At 35.4% G+C, this 12,304-nt stretch overlaps 1 protein-coding gene across 4 annotated transcripts; it reads left to right on the forward strand.

The window, feature by feature from the left end:
- The first annotated feature begins 249 nt into the window (after positions 1–249).
- Positions 250–7,200, forward strand: LOC139881438 (pleiotropic drug resistance protein 1-like). Of its 4 annotated transcripts, none has more exons than XM_071865908.1 (24): positions 250–590; positions 678–798; positions 898–986; positions 1,140–1,224; positions 1,298–1,457; positions 1,543–1,619; positions 1,871–1,924; positions 2,033–2,123; positions 2,190–2,491; positions 2,581–2,862; positions 3,020–3,336; positions 3,430–3,590; positions 3,819–3,932; positions 4,020–4,166; positions 4,247–4,341; positions 4,475–4,606; positions 4,693–5,025; positions 5,144–5,434; positions 5,522–5,605; positions 5,713–5,846; positions 5,941–6,168; positions 6,249–6,420; positions 6,539–6,793; positions 6,940–7,200. In XM_071865908.1, exons 1-24 carry the CDS (start codon positions 250–252, stop codon positions 7,198–7,200), a joined length of 4,326 nt encoding a protein of 1,441 aa, XP_071722009.1. The 4 variants fall into 4 exon arrangements, with proteins under 4 accessions (XP_071722009.1, XP_071722010.1, XP_071722011.1 ...); XM_071865909.1 differs by having other exon boundaries at positions 3,819–3,922; positions 4,010–4,166; positions 4,247–4,336; positions 4,473–4,606; XM_071865910.1 differs by having other exon boundaries at positions 3,819–3,922; positions 4,010–4,166; positions 4,247–4,309; positions 4,473–4,606.
- The last annotated feature ends 5,104 nt before the right edge of the window (positions 7,201–12,304 follow it).

The raw sequence follows: 12,304 nt of genomic DNA on the forward strand, positions 1-12,304 counted from the left end.
GTTCTAGCTAGTTGTCCGGTTGAATTTAATAATTACGAAAATGAATCCTCAGACAAGAAATCTTATAAACAACCAATATTAGTTCAATAATAATTTTTGGGTGATGTACTCCAACAAAAATAAATATGCATAGATCGCCAAGCTAGTCTATATTGATTAATCCCCTGACGAGGATACATAAACAAGAATATTTTGATTTCTGGTTATTTTTCTTTGCTTGTCGTAGTTGTCTCCTCTCTTGGCCAATTAATGGAGGGAACTTCTCCAAGTTTTCGAAGTTTCCGTGGAAGTTTCCGGACAAATAGTGCTTCAATATGGAGAGATGGTGGCGGCGCGGTGGCTTTCTCTTCGTCACTTCGAAGAGATGAAAGGGACGACGAGGAAGCTCTTAAGTGGGCTGCCATTGAGAGGCTCCCAACTGTCGATCGCGTAAGGAAAGGCTTGCTGAATGCAATTGAAGGTGAAACTAGTGAAGTTGATATTACCAAACTTGGGTTTCAAGATAGAAAAGATTTGATCGAGCGGCTAGTGAACGATACTGATGTCGATAATGAGAGGTTCTTGATGAAACTCAGAAGACGCCTTGACAGGTAATTTCTTGTTTCGGATCCCAAGAAATCTTTGAATGATTAATAAAAAAATGTCTTATTACCCAGTTAGCATTTTGATTTTTTCAGAGTTGGAATAGAAATTCCTACACTTGACGTTCGATTCGAAAATTTAAGAGTTGAAGCAGAGGCGCAAGTTGGAAGTAGAGCTCTGCCCTCATTTACAAATTTCTCAATCAACATGGTTGAAGTAAGAATTACAAAGCTTAATTAGTACTGCTGCTTTCATTTTACTGTCTAAAGTAATATACATTGCTGAGTTTTAAAACTCGATTGTTGCTGGGAAAAGGGTTTGTTGCAAGCTCTCCATCTATATTCAAGCCAGAAAAGGCACCTCAACATTCTTCAAGGAATCAGTGGAAGAATAAAGCCTTCCAGGTTCGTGAATTCCTATATGTAGTTAGAAATGTTTTATTTTTTGATTAATTTTATTAATTATCTAGATTAAATATGGCCGAGTTTGTGATTTGTTAGAAATGTATAAGCACATACAGAGTAAGAAAGTTTATTAGTTTCAAATATTTTGTGCAGGTTAACATTGTTATTAGGTCCTCCAGGTTCTGGAAAGACAACGTTCTTGTTAGCATTGGCCGGAAGACTCGACAAGGACCTTTCGGTATGCAAAACTTGATTCTTTAGTTTAGCTTAATTGTATTAAGGTAATAAGGAATTATCTTTCTGTCATTCAGTGCTCTGGGAAGATTACTTACAACGGTCATGGCATTCAAGAGTTTGTCGCCCAACGAACTGCAGCCTATATAAGTCAACATGATCTTCATGTCCCAGAAATGACAGTGCGAGAAACTTTAGCATTCTCTGCTAGATGCCAGGGGGTTGGAAATCGTTTTGGTCAGTATTCCTTATTACTAGAATTTAATTTCCCAACTAATCGTCTATATATTCCGACATAATGAACAACTGATCTACATTGCAGAAATGTTAGCAGAATTGTCCAGAAGAGAAAAGGAAGCCAACATTATGCCTGATCCTGATCTTGATATCTTCATGAAGGTAAGAATGAAGCTTTTTTAAACTTTTATACATAATATATATATAGGAAAAATCCCGATGCACTAAAGCTCCCCGCTTTGAGGGTATAGGGAGGATGTCTCCATGATTCGAACCTATGACCTCCAGGCCACAAAGGAGAAACCTTAACCGGTTGCGCCAAGGCTCGCCCTGTTTTTATATATATAATACATTTGTTATCAAGCTGGGATGGTGGTTAATTTAATGTTTTCGATACAATTCTGGTATTTCAGTCGGTATCAATTGAAGGACAAGAGTCAAGTGTGATAACAGAGTATATTTTGAAGGTGAGAAAATACCTAAATTGAATTAAAAAGGAAGTCTCTATGGTAGAAGTTGACTTTCCCAGAATTAGCTAGTAAGATTCTTAATCCTAATTTCCTACACTTGTGCAGGTTTTGGGACTAGAAATATGTGCAGACACTATGGTAGGAGATGATATGATCAGGGGTATCTCCGGTGGACAGAAAAAACGTGTCACAACTGGTAAGTGAAGTTCATAATGACTGTGGACTAAAAATTAATTTCCTGACAGCTTCACAAATTATATAGGTGAAATGCTTGTCGGACCAGCGAGACTGTTTCTGATGGATGAGATATCAACTGGACTGGACAGCTCAACAACATATCAGATTGTCAATATGCTTAAGCAATACATTCACATCTTCAAAGGAACAACCGTTATCTCTCTGCTGCAACCCCCACCGGAGACTTACAAGCTTTTCGACGACATTATCCTCCTCTCCGATGGCCAGATTGTTTACCAGGGTCCACGTGAAAATATTCTCGAGTTCTTTGAATCCATGGGGTTCAAGTGCCCGGAACGAAAAGGCGAGGCTGACTTCTTGCAAGAAGTAAGCTTTTTTTTTTCCCACAAACAAATAGGTACCCCTTTCCAATTTAGTTTAATAAACTTAAACTTGTAATTAATAATATGTTTCAGGTTACATCAAAAAAAGATCAGCAACAGTATTGGGTGAGCATAGACAGGCCATACAACTACATTTCTGTGAAGGAATTTGCCGATGCGTTTCAGTCCTTCCATGTCGGAAGGGGAATCCAGCAAGAGCTTGCAACTCCATTCGATAAGAGCAAAGAGGACCCCACTCTTTTGACAACCAAAAAATATGGTGTCACTACCAATGAGTTGATGAAAGCTTGTTTCTCGAGGGAATTCTTGTTGATGAAGAGGAATTCACTTCTTTACATCTTCAAGATTCTCCAAGTATGTATTATATATATATCCAAAAACTCATCTTCTATGTTTGCAGGAGGCTCTACAATCAATAACCAACGAAATATTAACATATGGCAATTTGAACATTTAATCTAAACTTCATGTTTAATCATTCTGATATTAACATTATTTTCTATTACTTCAGCTTATGATAATGTCTCTAATTGGATCAACACTGTTCCTACGTGTTAAAATGCACAAAGACACAGTAACAGATGCTGTAATCTACATGGGTTCTCTGTTCTTCACCGTGGTTATGCTTACATTTAATGGAATGGCGGAGATACCGTTGGTGTCTTTTAAGCTTCCCGTGTTTTACAAACAAAGGGATCTCCTTTTCTTCCCTGCATGGGCAAATGTTATTCCTCAGTGGATTCTCTGTATCCCTGTTTCCTTCATTGAAGCACTGGTTTGGGTCGTCATCTCTTACTATACCGTCGGATATGATCCCGATGCTACGAGGTTTCATATACATATATTTTTTTTTTACTTTCCTGGTATTATTTACATAAAATACATTTTCTTGAGTTGATATTTTTTTTCTTAATTTTGTAGGTTTTTTAAGCAGTGGTTGTTGCTCGGACTTCTGAATATGATGGCTACTACTTTGTTTAGAGTGGTGGCTTCAATTGGTAGGAATATGACAATTTCCACCACATTGGGATCCTTTGCAATGTGCATACTTTTCGTCAATTGTGGCTACGTCCTCTCTAGAGGTATGAATAATAATGATAAAAACTTAATTGGTCTTTCTCTACCTAGGAATATTTTATTATTATTAATTCCTATAACAAACTACCACCTAAAGTCCGTTCCCCTGAAGTCGAATCCATGTCCTCCCAAGGGAGGAAATGACTAACTAATTGCGCCACGTCTGGTTCTCTAGCTAGGAATATTTGTAGATATATTGCATCCACCTTTAATTTCCTTCCAAAATGTTTCAGATAAAGTAAAGAAGTGGTGGATTTGGGCATACTGGATTTCGCCCCTGATGTATGCCGATGCTGCCATTTATTCAAACGAATTCCTAGGAGATAGTTGGAGCAAGGTATATATCTGCCATTTATTCTTGAACTAGCACTTTCCAGGTTAATTTTTCAAAATTAACTAATGTTTTCCTTAATGCTCCCAAAAGATTGATCCAGCTACAAACGAAACTCTAGGAGTTACAGTTATGAAGTCCAGGGCATTTTTTCCTCATGAATATTGGTATTGGATTGGAGTCGGGGCATTGATCGTACTTATAATCATATTGAACGGACTGTTTACTATTTTCCTCACTCTGTTAAATGGTGACTATCTCCATTTCCATGTTCATATCTACTCCCTCCATCCCTAACTAATATGTTGTTAATTATATATAATTTTGCAGCATATGATAAACAACAGGCTGTTTTGCTAGAACCCGAGATTAATGAAAATTCCAACAGTGAGCGTGGAGCTGTTGACTTAACATCCCAAGGTACAGTTTTTCTTTTCCAAAGTTAATACATACTCCCTTCGTATAATACATGATGTTTTATATTTTTAAGTTAATTCATATGAACATGTATTTAGTCAATAAAATTGGTATAAATTGTTATTCTGAAACTTTTAAGAGTATTTATCAACAGGGCAGAGTAGTTCTGCTGCAGTACAGCCGACTGAAGAAAGAAATAGGGGAATGATACTTCCTTTTGAACCACATTCTCTCAGTTTTGACAATGTTACGTACTCAGTAGATATGCCTCAGGTAACCTAGACTTTATATACGTACATATGTTTAGTAGATATAGTATAGTGACTGAAAATTTGAGAACTAACCAAACTTTGAATCAGGCAATGAAAGCTCAGGGTGTGACTGATGACACATTGATGCTGCTTAGGGGTGTAAGTGGTTCATTCCGGCCTGGTGTTCTCACTGCACTTATGGGCGTCAGTGGAGCCGGAAAAACTACTTTAATGGACGTACTGGCTGGTCGGAAAACTGGAGGATATATCGACGGAAACATTTCGATTTCAGGGTACATCAAGAAGCAAGAGACGTTTGCCAGGATATCAGGATACTGTGAGCAGAATGACATACATAGTCCTTATGTTACTGTCCACGAGTCTTTAATGTATTCCGCTTGGCTTCGGTTATCACCAGACGTTGATGCTGATACCCGAAAGGTAAAAAATGCAAAAAATTAAATTTGTTCTCTCTCATAATTACATGTACATAACTGGACAATCCTCATTATCTAGTTTTTAAGTTACTAACCTTGTTATTTAACGACTACAATTTCAGAGGTTTGTTGAAGAAGTGATGGAGCTGGTGGAGCTAGAGTCATTGAGAGGAGCTATCGTTGGGCTACCTGGTGTGAGCGGTCTCTCAACCGAACAACGCAAGAGATTGACCATAGCCGTTGAACTAGTCGCGAACCCGTCCATCATATTCATGGATGAGCCAACTTCAGGATTAGACGCTAGAGCTGCTGCTATCGTCATGAGAACCGTTAGGAATACGGTTGACACTGGCCGAACAGTAGTATGCACCATTCATCAGCCTAGTATCGACATATTCGAAGCTTTTGACGAGGTGAGTGAGAAGTTTATATAGATTCTATGGTTAGTTAGGATCTACCATTAGGAATTTCTTATTTGTTTCTTCCCCTTCTTTTTAAAGCTATTCCTACTCAAGCGTGGAGGACAAGAGATCTATGTCGGACCTTTAGGTCAACATTCCTGCGAGCTAATCAAGTATTTTGAGGTATATATACACTAGCTAGTTCAAAATTTGAGATATTTTGATTCTGTATTTGCATATGTATATATGCGGTTGTAAACTGCTGACGCTTGTTTGTTACAATTATCAAGTCAATTGAAGGAGTCCCCAAGATTAGAGAAGGCGTTAATCCAGCTACATGGATGTTGGAAGTTACAACTACGTCACAAGAAGCACATTTGGGGGTCGATTTCACGGAAATTTATCAAAATTCAGAACTATACAGGTTTTGGTGCTCATTATGAAATACTACTTTTTTGCAATTGATTCAAAACTGATTTTCCTATCAGTCCTGAACTGCCTACCTTTTACAATTGCAGGAGAAACAAAGAAGTAATCAATGAATTATCAATACCTACACCAGGCTCGAAGGACCTGTATTTCAAAACTCAATACTCGCAGCCGTTCCTGACTCAGTGCATGGCTTGTTTATGGAAGCAGCGACTGTCGTATTGGCGAAATCCTCCATATACTGCTATCAGATTTTACTATACTCTGATAGTTGCATTTGCTTTTGGCACAATGTTCTGGGACCTAGGCAATAAAATGTAATTAACTCTAAAATCTTATATATGTATGAAAATGAAAGTTTCATCATTAATATATATGGTGTTTGATTCTTCTTCAGGTCAAGTATGAAGGATTTGTCAAACGCGATGGGTTCTATGCACGCCGCTGTTCTCTTTGTCGGAACTCTATACGCAGGGGGTTCTCAGCCTATCGTTTCCATTGAGAGAATTGTATTTTACAGGGAAACAGCAGCCGGAATGTATTCAGCCTTACCTTATGCCGTAGGGCAGGTAAATTATATATCAACAAAGTTACTCTTTTACTAATCTAAAGTTCTTTTAAGTAAAGCTTTTAGAGCCACTTTCTCATTAATGTCCTTATCCGGGGGGAAAAAAAACATATTGGCAGGTTCTTGTTGAGATTCCATATGTTATGATACAAGGAATTATGTATAGTGTTGTTGTGTACTCAATGATGGGATTTGAATGGACAGTGGCAAAGTTCTTTTGGTATGTCTTCTTCTTCACCCTCTCCTTGTTGTACTTCACATTCTACGGCATGTTGACAGTGGCCGTCACGCCAACCTTCCCGACTGCGGTCATCACCAGTTCTGCATTTTTCGCTATTTGGAATCTCTTCACTGGCTTCATTGTTCCTCGCTCGGTAATCCCTTCTTTTATGTATCACATATTCACTTCTTACAAAGCTAAGGACCAAACTTAATATTGTTTGAAACTATTTGGGTCCCTATATGTTATGTAATTATACATTTTTCCCTCCTAACCTAACGAACAAACATTTTATAACAGCACATTCCGGTATGGTGGAGGTGGTACTATTGGGCATGCCCATTGGCATGGACATTGTATGGTTTGTTTGCGTCGCAATATGGAGACAAAGAAGAGATGGTTGAAGACATTGGTCAAACGGTCAAAGAGTTCCTTTACAGCTACTATGGCTACAAACATAACTTCCTGGGTGTCGTTGCCGTCGTTAGTCTCGCTTTCCCAGTATTCTTTGCCGTTATCTTTGCCGTTTGTATCAAGATTTTCAACTTCCAAAACAGATAAGAATGTCAACATAAATTAGTCAGTCTCTCTAAGTCAACAGGACTTGACTTCGTAGAGTAGGGAGACCGACTACTTGACATTATGGGATTTGTTATTGTATTAATTTCTTTTCCTAATTGATTCACAATTTGATTTCTCTATTCGATGAATGAATTAAAATACTATCTCACAAGATTTTAACCCTGGATTTGTAATGTTTCCATTTTATTTTCCAACTAGAATTGAAGATCTATTACTTATTGGTAAAATTATTATTGATATATAAGAGTGAAGTTTGGAATAAATATATTTGGGTACTACCTGAACTTAACTTCAATTTATAAAATCATATATGAACTTACTTTTTACACTTTGCACTTGTTTATAACTCACTATCAGAACTTTAAAAAAGTTAACTATTTCATACCTTCCATTAAATCGAGATGAGATGGAATCATTCTTCATTATTCCCTCCATCTTGGATTTCCTATTGACGTGTGGATAAACCTTGAAAAGAAAAACTAAACCAAAACATACCGTTTTGAAATATCCTACTCCTACGCTCGATCGATCTTCTTCTTCTACTTCTTACTGAGTGGAAACCCGGCCCTCTACAGGTCCATAACAAGGGCAACAAAACACAAGATTTACTTTTTGTTCTTAGAATTGTATGTGATCCGTGATTATGTCTTGTATTTTAGGTATAAAACATTGGATATGAAAACACAAATGTAATTTAAAGATTTTCTGGGATGTGAAGTTTCATAATTTTAATAAACACGATGTAGAATAGATAAGAACATTAGCACGCTTGGTAAAAGCAATAGAACCATGTCATCTGATTTGTCGTCAAACTTCGTAAGAACATTAACAAACAGTACTCTATGGCTTGGCTGCACAACATCAGCTACTATACTGCAGGAAACTATATTGCATACTCTAGAAAATTGGTACTTTTTGTTTTTCAGTAGAATGAAACAGATAATAAATTTATTGCTAATCACAATGATGAAGATACATGGATGAAATCTATATAAACATACATTTTGTTCAGTATTTATCAAATGACGCCAAGGCTCAGCCATGGCCACAAAGAACACTGGAATACATTCCTGAGTATAATAGTACAATAGATAAGAGTATCTATGTCTATCCCAATTAGTTAGAAAATAACAGTTATAACAAAACAATAAAGTACTCGCAGCAAATAGTGCAAAATCCTGCAGCTAATTTCACTTAATACTGTTCATTATTGCAAAATCATTGAAATATTATGACCGTTCATTGCTCACTATCCTCCACCGTCCGATTCTCTATGTGGCATAATCCTTGCCCTGCGATCACATTCTCTTGCCCAAATATGACTGTTCATTCCGTTCATCTCTGCGATCTCAAAAAATCACTCCCTCTCTAATTTCTTCTCCCAGCAGAGTTCCTCCTCACTGAATGGCAAGTCTTTGTTCAATTGAATTTCGTTCAATCCTCTTGGTTTTGGCTAAACCCAGATGTACCAATCCACACCACTTCGTCGTGATGATTGTGGTACGATTTTGGGATAATATGTGATGGAGAATGGATACAATTAAGTGGGTATTTCCATTAATCTATCATCTTCCCCCACAGTCCTCCCCTTCATCTGCTCTTCCTTCTCTCTGTAGATACAAATGAAGATTGTTTCCTCGGTTGTCGCCGGCCGTTTGTGGCCACCTACGATCAAAGTGAACGCGAACCCTGTGTAATCCTTGTCGCGAGATCTCTTTGGTCATTCTATTTGTTCCTTATCCCAACAACTAACGACAAAAAACCATACTTTTTTTATTCTTGCCAGAGGTAAATTAATTATACTTGAGTTTTGATTAGAGTTGTGTTCTGTATTTTGTGTTTCATGTTATTTTAAAAACCAGCTTTACTGATTCATTTATGTTAATTCTATCAGATTGCAAATGAGCGTCAGAAGTCTCCAGAAATTTGAGAACAAGGTGAGTACAAAGAATCAATATATTCAGTGCAGTTTCATTTATCTTGGTTCAAGTTTCATTGGTTTTTTACATTTCTTGAATTTAATAGTGATATTTCCTTCTTCTGTTGATGCATCAAGCCTGAGCTTGCTGGCAGAAATGATTTTCTTTGCATCTCCTTCTGCGTAGTTTCGGTTCTCTAGTTTGCATTGCGCTTTCACTCCACAGTTAAAGCATTTTCACAATACTATAGATATTGTGATTCAAGATTTAATTTTTCTTATAGCTTAAGTCAGTCTTTTTAATTAAGTTTTTTCCATTGCTTAAAGATCGTTATGGAGATATGTGGTAATTTTAATCAGAGACGGATCCACATTCAAGCTGGAGACTACGATTCCACCCAACTTTTTGAAAAAAATTAAATTTTATAAAAACAATATATAAACATTGTTCATCAAGTAGCTAGCAAAGTAAAATGATAGCCTAGTGGTATGACTAATGGAAGACATATAGTGTGCCTTGGGTTTGAATCCCAGGGACTTTTTTTCCATTCTCTCCTTTATTTTAAAAATTATATAATCTGCATATTAATTCTTATAAATATAAATATTAAAATTATTAGTCCTCAAATATAATTTTTTCGAAGACATCCACCAAAATTTTTAATCTTCAAAATAATTTTTTTTAAGATATCTTCAAATATAAATTAGACTAATATATATATCTTTTATAAATATGATTACTAACGTTTAATTATATTAGTCAAATTAGTCGTCAAATATAAATTGGATCAATATAAATAGTTTATTTCTATTGATATTTAATATGATTGTATCATGTAAATTTTATAATTTTTTTTAATAGCAATTTTAGTTGAATGAATTAAATTTTAGTTAATTAGTAAAATTAATTATTCTTTGTAATTAATTTTTTTATAAATCACGACTTAATTTAATTCGAAAATTCTACGGTGCGACTAAATTTTCCACAATTCTCACTATATTAATGGCTCGAATAACCTATTCCTTATGGAAAAAACATATCAAAATTAAATATTATTAACTAAATTCGATACGGATAATAAATTTTTATTGATCACACTCAAATTAATTCATGCATCCCATAAAATTAAAATTTATGACGACTTTCGGCCCACCCAACAACCCATTTGGATCCGCTCCTGATTTTAGTGTTCATAAATTCAGGCCGCAACACATAACCTTCATTCAGCTGTCTTAGAATGCTTCTAGAAACCTGGGTCACTGTCAAGGGTGGTGCATATATATGCGCAAGCAACAAACGTGACTATCAAGGTACAAACAAACATCAAAACTCAAAAATATATATACTTAGTTTGATAGCGTTTTCTTTCCTATCCTTTTTTTGGCATTAACTTGATTAAGTATGTTGTAAAACATGTTTGGTTGTGAAATGGTAATGCAATTTCACAATTATTACAATCAAAATTACATTTTAATATGTTTTCAACAGTATATATTAAGCTTCATCTGGTTCGTTGTTTTCTGTTAGTTATTTTGCATTAAATTTGGTTAGTTCAACTTTTAATTTATTGATATGTTAATTTATCTTTCGATTGCAGGGAACATCTTTGCTCCTCGATCACTCATATAAGTTTTAACCCATCAATCGTGGCATGAAGAAAATAAAAATTCATTACATTTATAAATTTTGCTCTCATAATTATTATATGAATTATGTTATAGTTACGCTGGGATAGTTTTTCGCATCTTTTTGTTCGTGGCTTTAGAAAATGTGCGTAGATTTGCTCCTTATAATGCCAAACTAATATATATTTACTCTCACACCGTGTGAAACATGAATGCTCCATGTCTTCATCTCGATTCTTTCTGCCTCAGGTATTTGTTATTTTGCTGTAAAATGACCTCAGCTTAATTTTGTGGTTTTTTCTCCTTCAAGATACTTGAGTTCATTCCACAGACCATGTATGGGAACATGTCAATGCCATGGGAACAGGTCACTCCTCTCTTGAGTTTTCTTAAGATTTCTCTGCTACTTTATCATTTTGGATGACAAAATTTACATTGCAATATTCCGACAGGCAGCTGCCTTGAGATGATCAAGAAACTGTATTTTAGAGCGTCCTGTTTGAACGAGGAAAAAATGTGAGTGATGTTAAAGCCCATTTAACATTTTTTTTGATATTTTTCCTCTGATAAAATTGTTATGATTCTAAAGCTTATACCAACTTCATACTGAGAAGTAGCTTTTTTTCCGATACATACAAATTTTAGATGCTTCATTTTCCTTAATTAGTTCACATCACAATGTTGAGTGTATTTTAGCTACTTCTTTACTGTGACATGATTGTGTATTTCATATCTTGCTTTAGTCTTTGCATCATGCCTCATGGATGTGCAAACCTGATGAGATGATGATACTTCGAAATGAAGTTCATGGTCTTTCTCATTTTTTTATAATTCATAATACCTTCTTTACTCTTATAACAGGCGTTTGGAGCTATCTCACATTTTATCGATGTGCAAACCCGATTATCTCATCTCTTCTTCTTCTATGATTCTAATTCTACACTTCAACCAAACTCATGGATCTTACATCATATTTGGTTTATGTATGCTTGCTTTTTCTATTGTTTGGATTTTAGAAAAAAAAAATACGCTTGGAGCTATCTCACATTTTATCGATCTCTTCTGTGTCTTCTAATAATACTTATATCTAGAAACCACCTTGTTTACAACCGAGTTTAGCAACCGAAATATATCGGTTGGAAAATGCAACGGATTGTAACGTTAGGGTGTGTTTGGAAAGCCACCTCGGAATTGAAAAACCGTATAATTGCGTGTAACGCGCCAACCGTGTAATTATCCAAAATTATGTAATTACGTGTAATTCGGATGTTATAATTATACAGTTTCAATTACGACCTCCCTCCACAGAAATTGATGTGATTACACGGTGTAATGACACAATTTCTTTAAATTTTTTTCTTATTATATTATTTATATTTTACAATCTAATATTATAAATACCAACTGTACAACCAAACATAATATTTGTAATTACAACATAATTACATAGCATTAATCAAACAGCATAAAAAAATAATTCATACGTAATTATACAGATACGTAATTATACCCTAATAATTATATAATCATGTAATTATA

Source organism: Rutidosis leptorrhynchoides, unplaced genomic scaffold (assembly GCF_046630445.1).
Source record: "Rutidosis leptorrhynchoides isolate AG116_Rl617_1_P2 unplaced genomic scaffold, CSIRO_AGI_Rlap_v1 contig155, whole genome shotgun sequence".
Lineage (NCBI taxonomy): Eukaryota > Viridiplantae > Streptophyta > Magnoliopsida > Asterales > Asteraceae > Rutidosis > Rutidosis leptorrhynchoides.

Bases quoted from the DNA above. Each gene is read 5' to 3' on its own strand.
- LOC139881438 (XM_071865908.1), top strand. From the start codon at position 250: ATGGAGGGAACTTCTCCAAGTTTTCGAAGTTTCCGTGGAAGTTTCCGG. The intron at 1,458-1,542 runs GTCAGTATTCCT...TCTACATTGCAG, and splicing joins GGGGGTTGGAAATCGTTTTG to AAATGTTAGCAGAATTGTCC. The intron at 4,167-4,246 runs GTGACTATCTCC...ATAATTTTGCAG, and splicing joins TTTCCTCACTCTGTTAAATG to CATATGATAAACAACAGGCT.